Consider the following 25,863-nt stretch of genomic DNA (forward strand, 5'->3'; position numbering starts at 1 on the left):
TATATTATAAGGCCCGAAGTTTGGTCGAAGAGCAACAGGAAGAAGTGGTGTCGGAGACGGTGTTAACACTTTGCGCGATAAGTAAACGTTAAGAAAAATATGCCTGATCGTAAGAATGCCATATAGTGTAGCCTTATTTCCGGAAAATAGAGTTATTACTACATTTGCTTTTATACTTCAACATAAATGTTCTACAGACAAAAGAATTGAAACTTATTAGAACTCAAAGTATGATACTGGGAATTGAGAGAAATATAAACACTACTTCTAAAAAGCGGAAAATATAAATCATGTCTTTTGTCCGGAAAGTTTCAACAGTGGTCTGCTAAAACAGGTGTAAAGCTAGGAAAAAGCCAGAGTCCACTTTTCCAGATTGGGACACGCCATGGGCTACTAGATTGCGATATGATAGGTGAATGCTAGATTTCGAAATGGGTGTTTCAAACTTTGTGATGGGCCATATTTACTGTGATATAATATTTTTATATGGGCGACAGCGGTGTGAACGGAACCACGCAACCCGCTACCTATTCCCGATACGTTCGTGAAATCATATTATAGTCTACTGTGCGTGAAGCGCGACAAAAATTCTGGGATTTTCTCAACTTTTATAAGAATTAAATGGTGATACTCTCTGAAAACAGCCTCGAAATTCCTCAGTCTATCTTTCTCAGTCTATCTTTCTTCTACTTGACACACTGAAAATAGCGGAAAGTAAGTAAGTAGGTAGAAGACGAAATATTACGAAGTAGAAGTAGAAGCAGCGGGGAATTAGATCTGCTTGAGTAAGTATCCAAGTAGCGGAAAACTACTTGAGCATTTCTAAAAAGTAGAAAGCACTTCGTTACTGACTACCTGTGGGAAGTATGGTATTGTATGGAAAGGAATTTCCGTACAGAATAAGGAAAAGTGCAAGTATGGTATGGTATGGAAATCCCCAAGTGGTATGGGAATTGTTTTCCATACATTCCGTATTTTTTTCCCGAACCATGACAATGATCCAACTTTCGATTTGTTAAATCGATTGCATACCTCGGAAAACGTTCACTGATAAGTCTATATGTCCACATCTCAAAGTGCTACTCAGACTCACCCACCCCTGTCGACATCTATATGAAAACAAAAAAGTTGTGCAAGTCTCACAGGAAGCAAAAGCCTAATGATTGTAGCGATGTGAAATTATATTCTGAAATAAATTCTTTTGGGACAATACTTTCGTTTCATGTAATTTTGTAGATGACAGCTCCACGTTACTGCTAGCAGCTCGTTGCCATACTATTTTACATGTCATGATCTTTTGTTGAGATACCTAAATAACCCCTATATATCTTACGTTCCATCCTCGATGATTAGCCAATGTACATCGCTGACATATGACACACAGAAATTGAGGCTAGCATTTGTGCATCGGGCTGTTTAAATGGATTATTTCACCCAAAATAATCGGAATATAAACGTCGGAAATTTCCACGCATCAAAAACAGAATGTTATCTGAAAGGTTGGGCAACTGGAAAAGTATGGAAAAAGTATCAAATATGAAATGGAAGAATGTTGCTCAGCTGCGGAAAATTGTAAGTATGGTATGAACAATTGAGTCAGGTATAGAGTATGAAATTTCTCATTCCATTCCATACCATATTATGTCCGGGACGCACGTCAAACAAGCGAGGGAGCCACTGCACTTGAACTTTCTATGAGGTTTATTTGAATTATTCCGCGTCAGAAAAAGTAATGATTATTTACGATTTTCATCATCACCATCCGCACCACGTTCGTCATTCGTACTGCATTTTTTTTATTTGCACAAGTGCGTACCATATCTATTAGGGATGGTGTGAACCTATGAAAGGTTCAGGTTCGTGTGAACGCGAACCTTTTTGAAAGGTTCTGTGTGAACACGAACGTGAACCTCATGACGTCACGTGACGTCATATTGCTATTCGTACCTTATCTGTCAATGAAGTGATAGCCTATATTAATGTACACGATACCTATAGCGACGACCCGGGCCACATCATGTCACAATGCAGAAGTACATGTTGGCGTTTTCAACGTCACTAAATGTATCAACTGAGGCAATCAAAGGATATAGTACTCCTATAAAATCAATATCTTCCGTCGCTTTGCCAACAATATCGACGAGGACTTACCAGCGAATATAAGCTTACGCCTTAACGGTCTAGGCTAGACCGGACAATGTATTCGGCGTCTGAGTATCGCTACATTGATATTGAGCAGAGTGTAAAACTGGTTTCTATACTTGCTACCGATATTACCCCATTAACAAGTTTTACAGCAGTAGCCAACACCTCAATCACAAGGATTTGGTTTTCGTGATGTAGTAAAGATATGAGGTCCAGATTGCCCCGTACTCCTGCTAGCTTTTTTGCATCAGAAAACGATATCAATCTCATTGATTGGTTGAATAAGCATCATTCGCTGACTACGTATTTCGCTCGTAATGTTGTGTTATTGCAGGTCAAACTCACAGCATAGAGACACTAAATATTCACAAACGGAAAGCTGAATATTTCGAGCAAACATTTGTTACAAAGCAAGTAGCCTAAAACTTTTGAGATTATCAAGGTGCATACTCGTTTATAGTGTTGATTTTTAATGCTGCCAGCGCCATGCTTAGAGTGGCCCGCAGTTGAAATGCAATTAATATGAACCAAATATGTTATAATGAAGTGAAAATTGTGATATATGAAAAAGGTTCACAGTGCAGAACCTACCAAGGTTCTGTTGTGAACGCGAACCTCTAAATTTCCGAGGTTCACACACAGAACGCGAACGTGAACCTCACGTTCACACCATCCCTAATATCTATATAGCGTATCTAACCAATTAATTAGTCTAGTCTACAAGCCAGTGCTACAAGTCGACAGCTACGTATCAAAATAAAGCAAACCGGCATGGGGTAAATTACCACTGTAGTCCACAAACACCATTAATACCACAAACTTAGGCCTACCTCGCACCGCTATAGCGACACTAACCAATTTCACACATTCGTCCGATGAAGGAGTCATTACAATTGCAGTTGAAAAGCATCCCCTGAAGAATTGATGTCGTCACACATTGTCCTCGGTTAGAACAGAGATCTGAGGAACATCGGTTGTCGAAGACTCCTGTTAATTATCATAGTTCGTAAATAGGTTGTCTTTTGGTGTCTATGCAATGCACATGTGCAATTAAACTGATATGTGCATACTTTTCTGACATGTTGCTTTCGCGTCGATTTCGCAGGACATGTCGACCCATGTCCATTCCAAAGGCATATATTTGAATAAGCAGTTTTCCTCGGTCCCACCGTTTGGTTCGTCAACATCTCCGGGACGTAGTTTCCTGTACGCAGACGGGACAATCATATTTCCAGGCGGCTCAAATGCCCAACAGAAATAATTGGCGGGCCGAAACAAAAGTTTAGTTTATATCAGGGCCGGATCCGGGCCGCCGCGGCATTTTGTCCGGCCCGCGGGCAGCGTCCTGTCTTACATGATAATGTGGCCCGCGGACGATCAGTCTGCCAAGATTCACACTACTTGCTTACTACGTCAAATTTTAGTGATTGTATGTTAATATATTCGTATGTGCGCTCTGCGCAGCGTGCGAGAGTGGAGCTTACTGGCAAGTTCGTCGAAGCGAGAGGACTTGTATTCTCAGCATTGACTATGTACCTGGCCCCAATGTTGTTTGTGGTAATCATGGTGTTTGTCGACTGCAATGGTCATTTACACCAGTCCGATATTTCTTATTTTTGATTTCCTAACCGACAACTGGTAGCACAGCACACGTCCAGGCTTTTGTGAGACATCGCTTAATTGGTAGACCAATGATCTGGCGAGGAGGAGCCTAGAGAAACCTCCAACACTTAGGTAGCAATTCTTGAGTCGGACTCGAACACACTACACATTGGGTTTTGTAGCTGTGGATTATACCACTTCACTATCTCGCCACCTATACTCAACCCTAATGAACTGATATCTTGGTAAGTTTGGGGTAGCCTACCGGGCTTATCGAACAACTTAAAATCCTAAATAGTTATTGCACCTTGTGTTGATTGATCAGAGAGAATCAGACAAGGTGGTGCATGTATGACAGTCGTTCTCAAGCTGGGAGGGGGCGTGAAAGCATCTGAAGGAGGCGCGAAGTCACAGTTAACTGATTTTTTTTCGCGCTCCACGCGATTTATCTTAGGCCCATGGTGTTTACTCTATGTATTGTCCGAATTTTATATTTGAGAATTCACTCATCAATATCCATAACCTTCAATACCATCCAAATATCCGTTGGGATGGTTAGCATTCTGATTCACCTCTTTAATATTTGTGATATCACGATAAGAGGGCGCGGATTCAGCAATCCGGCTCGTGAAATACTTAATTTTCTTATATCCGGCCCGCCGACTGGAGAAGTTGTCCGCCCTGGTCTATATGCTGCGACGTGCGATTTATATTTCTAAATTGAAAGTACGGTTGATTTGTAACACATGCTGCGAAGTTTATGTGTTGATATTAGGCTGTGTACGTAGCTCTATGTATGGATTGGTAAAATATCCTTGCTGTTTTGCTAGCTCCTCTAGCAGGTCCGAATTAGACGAGTTTAGGCCTATGTATTTCCACTGCATGATTTTTCTCATTATGCCGACTCCAATTATATTCCTTGCACGGAGACCTGCTCAAGATCGGTTCACAGCCGACTTCAGTAAACAAATATAGTGCTCCAAATCTCATTGAAATGTCGGTCGTCAGCCGCATATTTCATTGCTTGTTATTAGATCGTGTGTGAGTGAGGATGACCGGTAATCACATGCAATGACTGCATTAATTTACGAATTTGGATTCAGAAACGAATGACGTAACAATTTAAAGCACAGACCTTTTAATTCCTAATGTAACAATAACAACAAAGAAGCTTTGGACTCGAAGTTGGAAAGAGTTACTTGTAACTTTAATTGTTACAGCATACTTTGCCATACAGATTTTATTTTGAATCCGGATTACTCATACGATGTACATATAGGGGCCGCATCCAGAATTCCTACCCAAGTGTTGGAGGTTTATCTAGGCTCCTCCTCGCCATATCATCTCCGTGAGCGGTGTCTTATATAATCCTAGAAGTGGGCCGTGCTACAAGTCGGCAACTACGGATTGAAAATGACGGAAATTGGTCTTGTATAAATGACCGTAGTAGTCGACAAACACCATGAATATCACAAACAACATGGATTACATAATCACGGTAAATTAATAAACTAGGCTTCATATAGTAAACACATTTTCGGTTCAGTCTATACAGCCTATAATTTTAGTGCACACATTAACATTGTTAAATAGATATTTTTGTGTAAATTCCGATGGACTTTTGGCGTGCTGCACGATGTCCATTTCTGTGTAGCAGACTGTAGACCAGTGGTTCGCAAACTGTAGTACACGATAGGTTTTTATCTGGCATAGGCCTATACGCGGTTTTTATTTGTGTATATAGTCTATAATTTGCTGTCTTTTGCAGTAGCTAAAAACCTGCTAAAGTGGTAATCATTTCTGCTTCCCAACAATTCCACGTTGATATTGCTTCCCATCGAAAAACTAAAAGAGTTTAGAGTGGATAACTAGGCTACTGGGGGCAACACACTCATCATAAGCAGGATAAATATAACCATGTCGAAGCGAAAGTATAATAAGTAATATTAAGTAGGCTATCCATTCATCGCAATAGTACATTGGGGATACTGTTTTCTACGGTTTGTATAAAAACCCTTTCCAACGAGGCCACGTCGAGCATGTAAAAACGGCGCCTTGATTCAAAAATCGAGATCCTTGCCTTGGCATGATATTGTGAAAAGAAGTTTTCGGCCTTGATAAGCTTCAAGACTAAGAGCCAGAACAATCTAATTAAGTTTGTAGGCAATCTATGATGAGCTGTGAGTAATGTTATAGGCCTCTAGATAAGCAAGCGTGTGCAGTAGGGCTGTTTAAAAGACCTTTTTCTTTTCAAATTTTACTTGCTACTTGATAAAATCGTTAGGTTACCTAAAAGAACTGCACATCATTTAGGCTTAAATTCTACCTATAGTCTTACACGAGGGCTTTTTAAAACATGAGTCGCAAATAATATTAATTTGGGTTGCGACCGTCCCAGAGCAACTACTAAATTTCTTGCCGCAATAAAAAATGTTCGCGTCTGGCACGATCTCATGCTGCGAATGGTTTGTCTATATACAAGGTCACTGTGCTATATCCGATGAGCGAGATACGAAGAAAGTGACTACAACAATGGCTTGCTCATTAAAATATGCTGACCTTTGCATTTCGAAAATTGGTTTCATGTCATAACAAGATTCGTCTGACATTTGTTTCCACGGAAAGGTCTAACTTGCACTTGTAGTACTCGGGCAGGGTAAAGGAGGGAACGAGCGCGGCCGTAACTGCTACACCTGATATTCTTTTTTTTTTAATTTACAGAATTGAATAGGCTTTATTTGCAATTGTGAACGAACGTTACATTCCTAGTATCGCTTAACGCTACCGGATACCGTTCAAGTGTTTCAGTCTAGGGGTGTGCATGTGCAGCGTCAGCCTTTCATTCTGCGCAGGGACACATGAATACATGACGTTTTGGCCTGTACGGGGCTGCCCAAAATGCGGTGGCAATAACAACGTATAAATGCGATAAAACCTTGGCTGGTTGGCGAAAACCTTCAATATTAATATGCCCGGTTTCGGAAATGGTCGGCACCGAATAGCCTCCTCCTTGCAATCTGATTCATCCCCTCAGTACAAATGTGACCCACATAGAAAATTAATGCACCCCGATTGGAAATCGCGCGCGTCACTCATGTGTCATATAACTGCATTGCGTGTAACTATGTTAGTGCCTTCTCGATTTCATATAGATGGCCGTAAAACGTAGCATACTGACATTAAAATGCATTCATGTCGATGCTTGAGGCTTAGTTTGCGAGAGGAAACAAAACTCGGCTTTGGTTCGCGGTCTAAAACGTTTAAGAGCAACTGACGTAGACGATGAAGTTAACCAGCTCAAACGAGAATGTTAGGTAAAACTTTACTGACCAGTTGGTGTATCCACTAATCTGAGTCCCGTTCGACCAGACCCACGTGCCTTCGATTATATTGTCGTTGCCTCCAGTAAAAATTGACGATTTTTCAAATCTGTGATATGAGATATAAAAATTGCGCAAATATGAGGATGTGAATAGGGTTATGTGGTGCGCGCGCGTTGAAAATTGTCCGAACATGCTATCTCGTGAAGACAGGCATACAAAGAAGCATCACGGTTTACAATAACAATAGCATATTTGCTTGCCTCGTGACATGCCGTAATCATACGCGGGCGGTATTTTATTGAAGTAAACACAACGCACGAATAAGAGATCGGTGCGTTGCGGTTGATAGAAGGATCATGAAATCGGTGAGCCCGAAGTCGTACCGAAGCAAATGATGATGAATATTCTACCACTCGTTCGGAGGCGTGCGTTCAATCACCTCCATGGGTAAGGATGACCTATTTAATGGATAACAGTAAAAAGAATGTGAAATAGGTCGACCAGATTTTTTTTCTACGCAATGCAGTCCGTCTTGGAATCCGGAACACCTTCGGGAATTTCGTGCCATTGACTCGTGCAAACCACTGTATTGTAGTTTCATCTGTTATTTTTCGTTTGAAGGAAATCATGAGTTAAAATAACAAACGAAACCCATGAAAACATGTTTTAAACAAGGACGAAACATGTCTGTTTTATAATGATTTTTATTCAAGTGGAACCCTAGCTGTTCTTATGGATAAATCAAGCAAACCTCCGTGTCAACTCGTCAGTGATTGCGTCGTCAATCTCCCTGCTCGTAATATCAGCCAAATGTGCGCTGTCGTCCCACGCCGAACACCAAGACTTGGCTGCTTCGAAATTTGTAACGGGGTCTCGCGAAACGCGATATTCATATCCACTGGCGAATATTGTCGTATCGATTTCTATATGGAGGGAATGGCAAGATCAACCTCCTTTTCATACTCCTAATCACTCCAATGAATAGAATCATGGTATAAAATGGTAGTAATGCTATAAATTCGTCGGTAGCGGTCGCAAAGCTATGTTGTTTCTCCTCATCTTTCCGTAGCCGGACTAGCATATCCTGGTGAATATTCCACCCCTTTGACGAATTATTTGGACTTTGAACCTCATCAAGTGACATCCAATTTATATGGTGATCATGTTCCATGACAACCCGATGTGTGTCAATCAGACAGGGGGTGATTACTTTATGAATGTAATCGATTGGGATTACGAGTACGATTACAGCAAAATCGGGAAGTAGTCGATTACGATTACGATTACATTGGAAAAGCAATCACGATTACTTACGATTACATTTATTTTGCGTCTTAGAACGTTAGAAGACATATGAAATATAATGATTGAGATGAAAAGGCCTCTGAGAGAACATCTTTCTCTTCAAATGAGAATGCTTTTTGTATTATAATATACGCATTGAATAGTTTATAGAAATCGGCGCTCCGGTGCTGGCCTTTACCGCGCCATGGCACACCAAGACATATGCAGTTTCGGCCAACATGCGACCCAACGAAGTATGCTACCAAAAAGACCTTGGCCAAAGCTTTGTGTGTGTCCATATTTTCCTTCGCCTCGCTGAATGGTCGCGACGGATAGTCCTGCGTTCCGGTAATCTCAATCAGAGTCTCGCAATAATGCAAATGCCAACGGGGGCATCCACTGAGGACAATGGTGCGGCCACGTCGAAATGACAATTTCTGTGTGCGTCCCACGAAAGGTTTACTTTTAGTTTTCTTGTAGTCCATGACGTTTGTCGACTTCAATGTCTTTTGACTATATAGCAGACGGGAGTTCACGGATTAACAATACACAATAAAGTAATTATAACAACGGGCCGTCAGAAGACGTTATAACTATGATTTACGTACCCTACATTTTCGACGACACCACCTCCAACTAACTAGATCAACCGGTAAATCTGACCGTGGATCAGAAATGAATAGTATTGCAATTACCAATATTATTGACAAAATTCAGTCATGAACCTGAACAATTGTTTGCACGACAGCAAATACATTGCGGCCTACTTCGCCCTCCAGATGTTTTACGTGATGTGTAAGCAGATATGGCAATAGTGGCAGATTCAAATGTTGAGTGAAGACTTTCGAAATAACGACTGGTGCCCGCTTCGAGTAGCGCTATATGAGAATAAGCTTGAGTGAACATAAAATTCTGCCTACAATCCACTAAATGCATATATTGCAGGTAACGGCAAAAACGACTCGGTTATGATTTTATCAGCAGCCGTTGATTTCTATTGCTTCGATACGTAAATTAGCAAGCAACGGTTAAACTGCGTTTAACTTAGAATAACCAAACATCAACACAAACGTTACTATTTGGAACTAGGTAGAGTGGCGAATATTATCCTGCTGCGTGGTAGTGGCGTCTGGATTGTATTGATAACCCGATGTGAGGCAATCACACTACTTAATTACATCGAATACCTATTTACTACGCGTGGATAATTCGGCAATGACGAGCCAAGTCAAACGAATACTGGTGACGCAATAATGAGCAGTGGCGCATGGAAATCCGACGTTTCTTCTATCAATAACCTGTTATAAATCGCACTCTTCGTTGTTCACGAATGCTCAGGTTACGTTACGGTCCTAGTACAAATAAAAAGTAATCGTTCTTTAACAAAGAAATCGATGAGATTTGCGAAATAGTCGATTACGATTACGATTATTTGGGATTTTTTTCGAATGTAATCGATTGCGATTACGATTACTTGAAATGCTGTAATCGTCGTAATCGATTACGATTACTAATCACGATTACCCCATGTCTGGTGTCAATAGCTGTTGTAAAATATAAGTAGAATTGTAGATACTGCATGTACCCTATATCAAATTGACAGAATACTATAGATATATAATATTATAGAAAGTAATTATTAAATATACATTACAGCCATCAGCATTTTCTTTTGACTTCTTCCTGTCTATAACGTGTGAGGCCGGAAAATGCTGCGATAGGCACTAGTTCTTAGCCAATTAGTAGTATTAATAATGGTAAGCGTCCCTGTCGAAAGTTTAGAACTAAAGAAATATAACGCATTTCAAATCATAGCGGATTCCTACTCACCAGCTTGACAAACAAAATAGAAACGGGAGTCGCAATGGTTCGGCATTAAAGTTCTGTTAGTTTTCAAGACGAGACATCGATTGGCGGTGTATCCAGGAGACTCACTGGTAAAGATTGTGGGATATTTGTAGATCATATTATATATGTGCGTATAGTACAGTGGTTCCCAACCTTTTTCATCTCCTGCCTCCCTTGGCCGAAATTTGAGCCAAAATTCCCCCCTTGGGAGGAATCTGCCGATGATTAAAAAAGGTCATTTTTATTGCTCAAACACCTGTTGACCGAAGAATAAGATGGGCGATACAGAGTGTTTGTTTCTAACAGGGCTGTAACAACACTTTGTAGACCTCCAAAAACAATGGTCTTGGTCCCAGTCAAACAAATTCTGGAAGGCTTGACTCAACAGACCCCCACACTTCCATTTGTGTGTTTCGAATTACCATGCACCAATCGCTTATACAACTGCTGTGAAAAATCAGTATGCATACATTTACTGGTCTCGCGATTTTTTCTCAAGTTTGCGCATGCATTTGGACAATGATATTGGTGCTTTCATATATAGCAGTATTGACCAGACTCGAGTCGGACTCGAGTCACCATTTTCTGATTACTCGACTTGACTCGAGTAATTTTTTCAAAATAGGGAAATTATTCGACTCGAGTAGATACAATCTGCGTATTGACTCGACTTGTACTCGAGTCATTGTGCAGGACTCAGTGTTGGGATGACTCGAGTCATGACTTGACTCGAGTCAGACTCGAGTCACCTTTTTCGTATGACTTGACTTGACTCGAGTACTTTGCTAAAATGACTTGACTTGACTTGACTCGTCGATTCAGAAATGTGGATTGACTCGTGACTCGGAGCAAAATTCACAAGTCAATTTCAAGTCATCAAGTAATCGGCGTTGATAAAAATCACTGTATCTTGCATATCTTCGGATTGTCCGCGAAACGCTGGTGTAACCCGTGAGAGCGACCAATCATTCAATTATCGTGCGTTTTACTGAGCCTCCATTGTTATCTCACAAATAAATTGACCAAGAACGAAGTTATCGAAGCTTTCAGCTTACGTTGTCGTAAACTAGTATAGTAAAGTAATTTAATAGCGAAATGTCTATTTTTGTTCTCTGTTCTTACCTTAACCAAGCGTCTTGTTTTATTAATTGAATTCGAATATAGGTTATATAGTCCTCAGTCATTGGAGCAGGCTTGAATTGTATCATATCAATTTGTAAATGGGTATTGTATTGCATCTTATCAATTCGTTTCTATATATTCTCTATTTCGGCTGGTAACTATGAACTGAGGCTATGCAATTAGCAGTTTTACGTATAGTGAGCGATACAATGCCTTCGTGCGTGTATATTCAACCCTATATTCGTTCATCTGTTCAAAATCGATGACGAAGCAATCGGTATTTCAGACGGCTAGCAAAATGCAATGACGTAATCATACCTCATACTTCGAAAAGGCAGTTTGACTTGAATTGTGACTTGACTCGTGACTTGACTTGACTTGACTCGACTTGACTCGAGTCACCTCCAAAAATCGAGTGACTTGACTTGACTCGAGTCACCTTCGAAAATCGATTGACTTGACTTGACTCGAGTCAAAATGTGCAATGACTCGAAATGACTCGTGACTCGAAGGTAGTGACTTGATCCCAACACTGGCATGACTCGAACCAAGCCATATGACTCGAGACTATAAGACGGCTTAGACCGACACTCCATTGTAATTTCGAAGAACAGTAAAATGGCCTTCGTGTTGGAATTTCGTATATTGGTCCTGGTACTTGAAAATGCGACAAGAAACTGCTCAAAGTGAGGAAAATTAGTATGGTATGAATCAAAATCATTCAATATCACAAAACAGAGTTATAATAAGTAGGTTTAACAAGACTTCAACACAGTCACAGTTAACACAATGACTTAGACTCGGACTCGAGTCATAATACAATGACTCGGACTTGACCCTCTGCTCGGGGACTTGGACTTGACTCAATGTTGAATTGAAAATGACTCGACTTGACTCGAGTCAAAACTATGAAAATGAGATTGACTTGTGACTCGGAGCCTCGTGACTTGGGTACAGCCCTGATATATAACATACAATTGATTAGATTTCCTGCTGGAGCTCATTGAAAGTTAGGACACCCACTCCGTTTCAGCAACATCGCACCAAGTTTAACAAGTCTTTTTTCCGTCGGGTGGCTGTTCACTAAAAATAAAGCAAGGCTAGCGATTTCTTTGACTTGAATCGATGACGTTGGAGTATTCAGTCACTGTCTGAAAACGTTGACTTGAAAATATAAGATAAATACTTTCATTAGAGGCTTTGTTGTGATAGATTCGGCAAGATATTTACTCGCTTAGAACATATTTGATTAAGAGGCCGTCGCTTTCCTACAAAATCGTCTTGCAAACTGCATCACATCTGAACTAGTTTAAAAAACAACATGGGGGAATTCGTATGTGAAAAAGTGATTTCAAATAGCATTTCAACATACTTTCAGCAAAAAACAGCTATAAGGAGCATACGTTCGGATATAACTGGTTGACTACATGACAGTTCGGACATGAACAATTTGGGAAATCCGTTACAATTATAAAGAGGAATTCCTCCCTAAAAATTGCAAAATTCCCCCCAAGGGGGGAATTCCTCCCCGGTTGGGAACCACTGGTATTGTAGATGGTAGTACACGTAAACAACTATGTTGAAATGATCTCGGCGAATATAGGCTATTCACAATATGGCCATGAATTCGAGTATGTATTGGCGATAGCTTGCTGTTGATATTGCTAGGTAACATTCCTAAAAATATCTCCTATCCGGAAGTTTCCAGATTGTTATGTTGGAAGTAGAGTTGTTCCAAAGGTTGTATTTTTTTTGGGGGGGGGGGGGGTTATTTATTGAACGAGCTACAATAATATTAAACTAGTCGATGACAGCACAAATAGGTAACGGTTGATCAATTCGTGCATAACTAAACTTGCACAGACCTGTCCGCAGGGCAGTTCTAAATTGCCCTAGGGATATTTTTCGTAATTGATTTGGTTACCAATTTAATATTTTCATATTGCAAACTTGGATTTCGCGGAATTGACAGAAGCCGTGGCTATCAATCGTGGAGTTCTCAAAAATGTTTCGTGACATCTTGCTTACGATACCATGAGCCTGTATGCCAATGCCAATTATAAGATGAAATTTCTGTCCACGGTTACCCACAGCATAATCGACGTATCATCAGTCCAACGCCATCCAGAAGCTGAGTAATATCCCCCAACCCAGAATTCCATCCATCGGTAAGACCTGGAAGTAAAATTATGCCTGCTACTGTGACCATTGTATCCAACACCGGCGGAGACCAGACCTAACGTAATCGTGCTTTGTAATGGTATTAGAATATCGCAATTACAGCATTTTAAAGTAATCATAATGGATTGTTCTTCATTTATGCCCGATTCTTTGGAAAATGACTATTGCTCCACTTTTAAATTTTCAAACGGTAAATAGACAATGGTCATAAACTCAACGGTAACAAGGAATAGTGAAATGTCTCCTAATCAACAGAAAGGAAGGATATGAGAACCCTGGCCTACTAAAAACATGTGTTAACCGAATATCTAATTATTCATAAGAAGCATCAGCTATCCTATGTCATTTTTTCCACCACGTGTAGTCAGTAGATATGAATATTGCGCGTTCCAGTATGATTGGGAAAATCACCGCTCTGGCATATTTCCGGTCACTAACTTGTATACGGCTAGCTCGTAGAAGGAGAATGACAAGCAACAGGCTGCTTGGATTGCGATATTTCGAGTTGTGCATAGAGTAGTCACAATCGCTACTAATCGAACTGATGTTTAAAGTCGATAGCTGTATAGGTACTAGTATGGGTAGGGTTGCGTTTAAAACAAAAACGGTGTTTTAAAACACTTTATTTAAAACATGTTTTAAACAGTGTTGTGAACAAATACCTTTTAAAAAACAATTTTTTTTTTAATTTGTAAAATTATGCCATAATTATGTAAATACTTACCAAAAACATGTTGTATGAGCCTACGGACAAATTCCACCCGAGATAGCCGGCGTATATCGATATGAAATGGTTGGAACCCTCGAAATAGTCGGTTCAACAGCAATAGTACAGATATTTCGTCAAAGGAACTATATTGATCCCATATTTTCAATTGTCAATGTCAATCCACGATGACGTCACAATTGAATATTCGTGGCGTCGTTTTAAATGCAGCCAAAACATGGGTTCCCTTCTCCCAAGAACAAAACGTCACGGCACACTAAAACGTTCATAGTGATTTGTTCGCCAGCATGCGACATAAAGTGTGTTGCCAAAAATCTCGGCAGCTAAGAAACCTTGTGCGAAAAAACCGCCTCATGTTGGCCGAAACCGATAGATGTACCGAATTTCACCCTGGTTATTTGGTGCCTAAATGACTGGCGCCTAATATTCTTGTCCTGGAAATTTCAGCCCAACATTACAAATGCCACCCGTGGAAAAAAATTCTGCATGCGCCTGGTGAATAAATGTTACTTAGGTGCTGCGTGCGTCGCACGGAAGAAGTCATTTAAGTCAGCGATTCCGAAATCTTTTTACTGTATAGCCGATGGAGGTCACGAAACAACAACACAGAACATTAATGAAATATTCCAAGGATGCAGAGGCGTTCCTTCTGGCGACAGAGAATCGACTTTCGCAGCTTTATGATCGTAGGTTCCAGGACACTCTTGAAATATTTCATTAATGTTCTGTGTTGTTGTTTTCAGTTATTTATAATCGAATATGTACTCGTTAACGTTTTTTTTGTTTCGTTACTACCGTATCTTGCCTGTCTACTAGTTGTTTGTTTTTGTTATTATTACGTCATACAGACAAAATAGCTCCTACATTTCGAATTTGATTCATCCTATTACTGACGTTTGCTACTGATGAGAGTAAGTCGAAAAGCTTTTAGCGAATAAATTAATAATATGAAGTTATTGTTTCGCGTTAATATGAAGTTCTGTGCCCCAAATGGGTTGTTAGTTAAAAATTTGTTAGTAATGTATGTAATTACCAATATCGTTGACCGAATTCAACGAAAAATTTATTTTTCTGAGCTCGGCGCGACTAGACAACAACAGCACGCTGACTAATGATAACAAGAAAACTGTCGATGTGTAAACGTATAACGCAAGGGGAATTCTGGGATTTATCAATCTACGGAGGGGGTTACGAGAAGCACAATTAATCAGTATGGCTGAATTTCTTGTTCATTTTGTCATATTCTCACCCAGTTTTTCTTGACAATAAAATGTTATTTCATGTCATGATTTGAAACTATACCCTAAGTCACCCACATATATGTTGATCATGTTAGCATGCGTAGTGGCTACAGCGAAACCTGACTGGGAAGCAACAAATAGGCCTAGTTATCGATAAAGATGTACACATGTGCAGTGAATATATTGTACCGGTAAAACTAGTTATCATTAGTCTCATCGAAATCGTTATTATGGTTATATTGTCTTGGAATATTTGTCAGGCTCGACTTCAAGAGAAGTCAAATAAATGTGATCGCCAATAATCTTGGTTTCATTTCCATGAAATCTTAATCGTAATCGATTACTGATGGATTTTTGCTCTAATTTTAACCGTAATTTTAATCGGGCGATATATATATAGCCTATATTGCCGCAATGCCGATTGACAGGCCGTGTTATTTTCGGCATTTCGGGAACCAAATGCCAAAACTGCCAAAAATAAAAATTGCACAATGCCATAAATAAGATATTTTTGCTATTTTTGGCATATACCAAAATATAGATTTTTATGAACGTTTTAGATAGAAATCTTAACAAGCATTGAAATGAGTCTGCATACAGCGACAAAACAAGTGTGTAACGCTAAATTCCTAAATTGAGGCCCGTGAACCCTTCGGAAGGGCATGGTCTACCTTCCAAAGAATCCATGTAATGAGAATGAAAATCACAGCGTCAAGGCAATTTAGTCGACTACTGAAATCTGGATTTAGGATTTACTGTTGATTGATTAACCCGGGTAGTAAATGATATCCAGCAATGAGAGGGATGTAGCTCAATGCCAAGAAATTTTCCTATTGTCACCTCTCGTGCATTTTTGTTACATCATGAAGCGTATATAATTCCACTTACTTTCTACTTGTTAATGAAAATGTCAGGATATCGTGCAATCACGTGCAATCTCGTTGGACAATAGCAGATTTACCATAGTCCCACTTTAAAAGAATTTGTCCTCCTTTTTGAAGAATTTCTTATTTAGGAGAATTTGTCCTCCTTTTTGAAGAACACCCCTTCGCCCAAATCTTTTTTTTAGCAAATACCGTATCGATAAAAAGTGGGTAATTCGCGAGTCGAGTCAAAGTGATGAGCTTGTTTCAGTCAGCACAAAAAGATCCCCAATAAATATTTCAAAATCCGTTGTTTTCAATTTCGGTAAACTGACCTTCCCGATTCCAAAATATAGTAACCCTGGGGGGATGCAGTTTCATCAATGAACAATTGAACATACACATTTACACTGTGCAAAATGCATCAGTCGCCAATAAGTAACACCCATCAATGCCTACCATACACAGGCCTGCAAACATTCAGTACTTTGTTGTTTTTTGTTTGCCCGTCTGATATTTTTTCATGTCGATCATATTGAATATTAAAGGCACTCGTGATTTCTAACCATTGGTTAGCGAGTGAAGAGCTGTGATTCAAACGTATCGGCAACGATTTTAAATTGATATAATAAATGGTATTGTGATCTGTTAAATGCAGGTAATTAAGCATGCATATCGAATCGCTATTCGTATTAGATGTTGCAGAAGCAGTCGGTCGATTTTGCATTGGGTGAACTGACTTTCCAACCCTGTCGTTAATTCAGTTATTACTACCGCTATTTGATTACACAAAGTGAATACTGCACGTTTTACGACTTTCGTTTGATATGATAAATTACAATATACAGCGTATTACATCGTTGATTCGAGTATACAAGTATATGAATTCCTTGTGATGCCAAAATTGCCAAAATTAAAATCTGAAAAATAAGCTATTTTTGGTATTTTTGGCATATGCTAAAAATAACACGGCCTGCCGATTGAACATCGTTTCTCCGCGATGCGATTGCTCATACACCTAATTCGTGTTATACTTTTTCCAGGTTGATCCTTTTCTTTGTTTTGTTGCTTTCTTTCATTGAAAATTTTATGTATATAATGTAGCGATATAATATAGGCCTACAGATATATTGTTTACAATGATGAATACTGGGAAATGCTTATATAATCATTAATCAGTCTTATCCATAGGATTTCTAGGGCAATCTGCAGTACGAAAATGGCGTCCCGAATTGAAAATATTGTCCACAGTGGGATTTCGCAGCACCCCGTACCATAACAGTTGTGCAAGCCTTGGTATTCATTACATTTACTTTGCTAAGTAAAATCGCGGTATACAAGTTAAAAAAGGAAATAGGGAAACCCGTGCGTATTTTTTCAGTGTTTTCACTACTCACAAATTTCATCTCTCGCTTCTGGATTCAAATCTTTGTTTCAAGGCTTGTAAGTATCTAGTAAAGAGTTCATCTTGGACATGTCGTATGGAGAAAAAAACGTGGCTTTGACGTGCGGATGCTTAATGTTTTGTCTAATATCAGAGTGTCGAAATTTGATATATAGATATAACTAGGTTTCGAAACAGGTTAATAGCAAATATTTCTGAATTCTGAAAATTCGGAGATATAGACATAGGTTTCGTTCCATCTGAATTTCGCGGTACTATACGGTGTAAAAGACAACACGGTGAAATAGATTAAACAGTAATATTAGAATAGACAGTAAAATAAGTAAATGCATAAGTACATATTTATAATTTGACTTACAGGCCCCCAAAGCGCATGGCATTTCCAGAAACCAAAAAGTTTCGGTGCCACGGCTGTTACATTGCTCACCTCGTCAGTGCTTTCAGGTCTTCCCAAACTTTTGCCGTCTTCACTTCAACAAGCCACGAACTCTTCGATTCACAATAGCTCTTTGCCTCGACAAAGCTTTTGAAGCTACCGAATAATTGCAGCAGAAAGGGATCAGATCGAATGACACGAGCGGGTTCTGAAAATAAAGCACGTTGCGTTCATTTTCGCACGTTCTATAGTTAACAAGCTTGCGGATTTTTATCACAGTTTCACCACAAATTAAAGTATATCATCATCTGTCACGAAAAACTTTTCACAGATGGTACTCGATGTGTAAGTATAGCTACTGTCCATAACAACAAATTGAATCAAAAATGCATTTCATTGTGATGGCCATCTGTCAACTTCTTCAACACATTATACTGATGGTTGGGATAAGCAGATGTTCATCAACAGTAAACAAGTATATAGGTAGATATGCCTAAACAAAATAATATGGTCCTGGCCAATAAAATCATTGGTAATAAAACGCACGATCCGACTATGGAAGTATTCTCTTCCTGTTTGATTCGAGGGATTGCAGCTTTCTGTGATGAGATAATGTCACTCAACATACATCATATTTAATTCACATTTTCGCGCATCCGAAAAGAGACAAGGTGATTGGAATACACGACTCTTTTGTGTCTGATCATCAATTTATGTATACTGTATGTATAGAATAGTGTAATATAAAGGGGAAGAAGTTATCCTAGCGCCAATGTTGGCACTTACTTTCCTCGGCTTCCCCTCCTCCAAGATCCAGAATTATACCGAATACGATGAGAAGATGAGCAGCGACCGTCACGTGTCGTCTTGTAATGGGTAACATGGTCCTTTTTTAGTAGCATAAAATATACAACAGCTATCCAAATACTCATACGGACGCTGCAACTATTATCACATTCCCTTTTTCAACAAATTCATAGAAGTAATTCTACGAGAGTACGCTTCCTTGAAGCTAAATGACGACTGACATCCGCCGTATAACCATAAATTCTATCCTACTCTCACTGACCAGATCTGTCTTAGCCTGTGTCATGATGCTGCCACGCGTAAGCTTGCTATAGTGTTCTATTCGCAGTGCCGATGGAATATCTGGCTTCGATTCGTGACCTGCGTACCTAACAGGGACCCAATCAAGACTAGCTCCCTATTACACACTGTGACAAACCCAGTATGCGGAAGTAAACAAGCCTGTGACACACTCAGAGTTTCCAGGAAGACCGACCGAAAGGGATGGATTTGATGAAAACACGTCAATGATAATTCATGGTATATACTATATAGGTTACAAAGAATATAATGCAAATACATGCGGTTGCCCTGCTAACTTCTAACTGGCAAATACTATGTCGCGGGATGGTTATCTGCCCGAATGAAGGCGCCGCCCATGGGGTATTATGACTCTGAAATAATAGAAAGTGTCATGGTATTTCGCAATTACATATAAACCACAAATGCTGTCCGCGATGCGAAGTTCCCCAGTATATTGTCAATTCAAATTGAATATTTCGGGTTCTATATGTCCTTATGACTGCCCGCTAATATGGGGCCGTAAGATGTATAGAAGTAATCGAAATGAGGACGTTAATAGCGGAAATGTTGGACACTGCTCCCGTAGACCATAGGAGCAAAAGCAGTTACAACTTACTAGGTGGTATAAAATGCACTTATTCCGATAGTTCGATGTAAAATGAAAACGAGATGAAATCCATGTCGTTCTTGGCGATTACCTTGACAATGTGGCCTTTTTGCGTTCTTTTGTACGTGTCAATGATATAATTACATCACACATCAAACACCTATGTTTATTTATTATCAAACAATCCAAACTATATAGTTAATATATAGCCTACCATTCGGTAGGACGTCTGTTCATGTTTCAGAGGAAGTTACATCGATCCTTGCTTGAGGATCACTGGTCCATGGCACCTATACGTTTATGATATTATCGCCTGATGCTTTCAGTACCAACTGCTCTTCGGCATGGTGAAAGAATGGGTGATTCTGATTAGCTTTGTCAATATGTACGAGATCATTTCGCATGATGATTCAACAGCGACTCCAAACGTTATTTGAAGATTCAACAGAATTTCGATGTGGAGTGAACCAGGGTAGATTATGATACAAGTTGTGTTAAACACCAACATCCAATTCATCTTGATATCTTTGTCCAATCGATGTGTGTAAATTAACTTTACCATATCATGCCAATATATAGGGTAGGATATCAACGTTGCAAGACGTGAAAAACTTTTGAAACGTTCCAAATAAATATTAGTCTAACGTTAGGCCCGTGGTCCGCCACCTGCGGATCACCAGCCTCATGTTGCCCTTTCTTACATCTGCTGCGGCGCTTCGTGTAAATTTATTGCAGAATAAATGTATGTTGCATGAATAATTTTTATGTAATAATGTTGCTCTTCAGAGATTTTTCTTATCTCAGGAAGCTTTTCGTTTATTTCATTTCTTGATGTTGTAAGACCGACTAACTAGCATAGTATTAGGCGCAACTTACGTAGGAAATTTCATTTACAAATTGATTATGACAGAAAATAATAGACCAGTCAGTTTCCTTCCGTTTTGCACGTGAGCCGCATGAGATCACAAGCAGTGTTCCCAATCACTTGCCCGCAACAAAATCACAAACTTAAGCACGCAGTCTACTCATATTGTGTCCGTACCGTTTCGTTGCTATACACCCTGAAGATGTCAAATAGAATTGTTGGAGAGGATATATTCAGGAATGCATATATAGAGCATACTATTCGGTCTCTATCAATAGCAACTGCTAGACTTTCGTTGTGAATGTCAATATCGTGCCTTCCGACACGGGTCCAAAACAGCTGAATCATTGCATTGATAGCCTACTTGTCCTTGGTCATCCATTTTCATTCGAATGACGACTCATATGTAAGGTGCAGTTGTGACCAGAATATTTTATATTTCATAAAAAAAATATGGAAAGATATTGTCCACCATCGAACCCTTACATGATTTCTACAATTTCCTTTCGTCATTATATACCAGTGGTCGGGAACCTATGGCTCTTTTGGGTATAAGATATGGCTCTTTGCCAAATATATATTTTTGTACTGAATTGATCAATATTACAGCGACTTGTTGGTAAATTTTCATCACGGCCAGAATAATTATTCTCGTGGCAGTATAAGCATGTCTTTGAGAGGTCAAGACGATGTCGTCTTCAGGTTTAGGGGCTCGGACCCCCTCTTTTCAAAATCATCAATTTAAGTTATTGTCAGGGCTGGGCAAAATCGAGTACCTGAGTGATTCGATTCTGAATCACGTATTAAGCTTCGAGTCGAGTCGAGTATTCGAGTATCACTCATTATGACGTCATAACAGAATATACTATATCAAATTTCAAATATGTACCTTTTATGCCACCACAAAGAATATTATGCCTGTTATCCATCATATTAAAGATACTTTGGTATTTTTTCGACCCTACCGATTTCATTGCACTTTGTGACAATGTTGTGGGAGGATCATCACTTCGGAAATGTGTTATTTCCAGTAACAATAGTAGCTTTGTATTATATGTTTCGTATGCTGGGATACGGCCAATCAAGGTTTCAAGGCTCCCACCATAATTCTAGTTGATAAAATATCTTTCGGTGGCTAGGAGCGTATAATTTTAGTACTCGAAAAAATATTTTTTTACTACTCGACTCGATTCATTAAAATAATTACTCGATTCAGATTCGAGTACTCGGATCATTGTGCCCAGCCCTAGTTGTCCCGCTGGCGGCCAATATCACTCGCGAATTCGATGTAACGGACTCGAAACTTGAATTGTGCGATACGTTGATTAATCAAAAAGCATAGCATACATGGCGAGCTCATTTCAAAACGCAGTTTTCAAATACGCATTGTCTTTCTGATCTACGGCGCGAAATGAACTGATGTGGATGTGACAATTACAAACCCGAATTACAAACAACGTCATGGCTATCCACGTTCTTGATTGGTAAGTTTAGATCTGTGTAGTACCGGCGATAAAATGCAAGCGTGTAGCACAACGTTATGTTACCGCCGAATACTTTGAGAATTGAGAAGTCAATAAGTATTTAGATTTTCGGAATCAGTGTGACAGTCACATTCGATTAATATCAGTTATAATAAATTCCAAGCTACTTACGATGAATTGCGTTATCAATTGTGAGACTTAGCCCGTCAGTGCCTTACCTCTCGTTTCGAGCTTTATTATCGAACACTAAATACCAGTTTTTACTGAGAAAATAGGGCGCACACGTGGAATCCCATGTATTGATTTCGAATTAGTTCTACCATGACGTCACTGATTTTCAATTATGACGTAACAATTGATTGGCATGTATGGCTCTTCGGGAGTTGAGATGTGAAAATTAGAGCCAATATGGCTCTTCCAACAACAAAGGTTCCCGACCACTGTTATATACCGTCACTGTCACTCTTAGCCAAAAACAGTGTGTATTCACGCCCGTATATCACCCGTGATATACGGGTGTGAATGGACACTCTTGATACACGAGACCATAACATATCTCAGACTTTTCCCGCGGTGTAAATCGAGTACAATATCTTAATCGAAATTATGCATGCACGTAGGACGGTATGCGCGAATAGTCACGTAGGATTTATTACCACTCTATATTAGGTTCTGTTTTCGTATACCAACTTTAGGGTGTGAACGCACACTCTTTTCGCTAAGAACGTAGCAGCTTCGAGTCAGACTCCAGAATCCCTACCTAACTGTCGAAGGTTCCTCTAGGCCAGCGGTTCTCAACCGGGGGTCCGCGGACCCCTAGCGGTCCGCGAAGCAATTTCAGGGGGTCCGCGAGACCTCAAAATTTTTAGCGTGGTTGATAACCTAATTTTTATTTTATTTTTTTAATTTGAGAAACCATGACGCAGTTTCGCACCATAGCTGCTAAAACCTCATGACTCATATCATCATAATATTCGTCTGACATGAACTATCGTAGTGTCCAAATTCATTTTCATTGCTAATTTTCGAATAACCTGCTAATAGAAACATATTGCTGTTCAGAGGTGCTTTGTTGGGGTTTGTGGAAAAAATAATAATATGGAGATAGTAACGTCAATCAGGGTGACTTCGCAATGTCTGCGAAACCTTCTCGATTTGAAGTTGTCAGTCTCATCAAATTAGTGAACAGTGGCTTGAAATAAAAATTTCCGAAGCATTCCCCTAATTTGTCCCATTGCCGGAATTGAAACCTCGCCACCAAACCCATTATATCCTGTAATATACATAACCACTATTTGAACAGCTTCTTAGAGGTACAGAAATTCAATACACTATTGAATAGTATATTCATATTGAAATGAACCCGAATATTTTCTTCTGAAATTCGTCATAAATTGGACAATGATATACCAGCTCTTAAAGCTTGGCCATCAGATTTGGTGCATTCGTATTGCGGATGCCCTATCGACAAGGCTGGTTTTTAGATGAACAAGGAGTGTTTCGTTGCTATCAAAGCATTACGCTCCGACCCTGTCATTCATATCATCAGTTATATTGGTATGCAGCCTTGTCTTGCTAATGTTTAATTGTTCATGGTCGAAAATGTTTCTTCGTAAATATATATATGTACACCCGAACAGAACAAGTCGTTTCATGACAGTCTTTCTCGGGTTAGAAAACTTGGATCCATTCTTTGGCGCATAAAATTTGCCTATACTTTTAGATTAGGATTTCACTTTGACGGTAGAAACTCTCTGCGAGTCGATCAAAATGCCGTCGCGGGCCGAATCAGACCCGCGGCCCGTATGTTGCCCATCGCTGCGCTATGCTGGGCGTGATATGTTCATAAAATATATGTTTCCTCATTTTGGTGCCATAAATGTTGCGATCACACCAAAAGTATCTTCGGAAGCGTTATGCGTTAATATTGCATTAGCCTCCATCTATCTTTGCGGAAATTGTTTCCGGCACTCCTCGTTCATATCAAAACGAAGACGCGGATTTTCAAGATACGACCACGTACTTTAAGAAATACAGCAGCAAAATTATCAAAATATTAAAAGGCTACCAATTTCTACATAAATAGCATCATGTTATTTTCAAGAATAATCATTATTTTGCTGTTTATCACAAGCCTATACAGTTCATATTTGCACAAAACAGATGAAGGTTGCACCATAATAGAGCTAAAATTGAACTAGAACTTGACGGGGTCCGCGAGAGTCTGTGACGGTCAAAAGGGGTCCGCGAAGCCAAAAAGGTTGAGAACCACTGCTCTAGGCTCCTTACTGCAGTCCTATCCACGCAAGTCAGTTGTTTTTAACCCCTCGTGCCGCGACCCCAGATTGCGAAGTCAAAATCACAAAAGAAATTTCGAAGTCACGATGCTGCTTTCCTCGTGGCGCAAACGAGTTAAAATATCTCTTCTGATGCGACTTGATTAGAAAAATGTCGCGCCCAAAGTAACTTTAGTTACTGTTCCAATGTACTGCCGATGTTGCGCGATAGGGTGGAATTTTGTGACGTTGATGGTGGAAAGGGTGCGTGATGGGTGGCATTACAAAAACAACAACCGCCACAATTCGAGAAGAGCGAAAAATTGCGTGTACAAAATCCGCGACAACGAATAACGATGAAATTGATTTAGCTCAGTGGTTGTTGTTGTTGACATGTTCTTTGTGGTATTTCTGGTGGTTGTCAACTACAATGGTCATTGGTCATTATGCACCAGCGCAGGATCATTTTCATCAATTTTATTCCGTAGCTGCCAACTTGTAGCAAGGCTCACTTCAAGGCTATTATAGGACGCCGCTTAGCCGGATGAAATGTCAAGAAGGAGTTTGGATAAACCACCGACACTCAGGTAGGATTTCTGGAGTCGACTTCGGTCAGACTCGAACCCGCAACCCATTGGTGTTGCAGCTGTGGATTATAACATTACGCTATATCGCCACCGCAACGCAGTGGCTCTTAACCTGTGTTCCATGCAATCCCAGGGAGTCCCTGAGTAAAACTTGGGGGCTCACTGGATGCAACGACAAACACGCAACTCATACATCTGATACATACGATTTGTGATGACACTCCTAGTCGCCGGTCTTGGCCATCATCGGTTGCAGGCAATTAGGCGCGACCAGCGGTCGAATTGGGTCTGTTGGTACGCCATGTACAGTGGGTGTGCACTAGGGTTATGACTAGAAAAAAAAATTCCAAATTTTGTGTGTCCTGTAGTCACAAATGACGAGCTTTTGTGTCCTGATTTCAAAACTCACAAAAGTTAAGACTGTTTGAACAAAAACCTCCCGCACAAAAATTTTCCAGTTTTCACTGTATGGAGGATAGGCTTTCTTTTGGAGATACAGACTATATAATTTATTTATCGACTGATTTGAATTTAACTGACCCAATTCCAATTGCGAAGATTTAAAATAGTATTTTAGTACATTTTGACCGCCCAGATTGAATTATTCCAATCGTGTTCTCGCTTACAGTCAATATTAAATAATTAATAAACAATTATTAATTCCGATTTTAGATGTAGACTGTATATATCGTATAATTTCAATTTGTCTGGCAAAAATCAAACTGGGTGTTCGAAAAGGCGAAAGTAGAACAACTCTAGGTATTTTCAGCGGTCTAGAAAACCGCTTAGAAGAATGTGATGTACAGGAAAATTTGAAAATCTCATATATCATATATGA

General features: G+C 39.7%; 1 protein-coding gene across 2 annotated transcripts in view; it reads right to left on the reverse strand.

The window, feature by feature from the left end:
• Window positions 1–21,174, reverse strand: part of LOC145441417 (receptor-type tyrosine-protein phosphatase F-like) — a 37,832-nt gene extending 16,658 nt beyond the window's left edge. Inside the window, exons 1-8 of one of the 2 annotated variants that reach the window (XR_013915821.1) lie at window positions 18,904–21,174; window positions 18,169–18,325; window positions 13,416–13,499; window positions 10,185–10,288; window positions 7,822–7,993; window positions 7,078–7,176; window positions 3,216–3,349; window positions 3,001–3,132 (exon numbers count right to left, since the gene is read on the reverse strand). Coding sequence is in view for 1 of the 2 variants with exons in the window: in XM_080319268.1 (XP_080175394.1) it covers window positions 3,001–3,132; window positions 3,216–3,349; window positions 7,078–7,176; window positions 7,822–7,993; window positions 10,185–10,288; window positions 13,416–13,499; window positions 18,169–18,325; window positions 18,904–19,000 (979 nt within the window). In the remaining variant the exon portion in view is untranslated. The remainder of the gene's footprint in view (window positions 1–3,000; window positions 3,133–3,215; window positions 3,350–7,077; window positions 7,177–7,821; window positions 7,994–10,184; window positions 10,289–13,415; window positions 13,500–18,168; window positions 18,326–18,903) is intronic. The other variant, XM_080319268.1, reaches the window with a different exon arrangement.
• Between the last annotated feature and the right edge of the window lie 4,689 nt (window positions 21,175–25,863).

The sequence above is a fragment of the Botryllus schlosseri genome, chromosome 6 (assembly GCF_051294905.1).
Source record: "Botryllus schlosseri isolate E-star chromosome 6, Bs_hap1, whole genome shotgun sequence".
NCBI classification, from domain to species: Eukaryota; Metazoa; Chordata; class Ascidiacea; order Stolidobranchia; family Styelidae; genus Botryllus; species Botryllus schlosseri.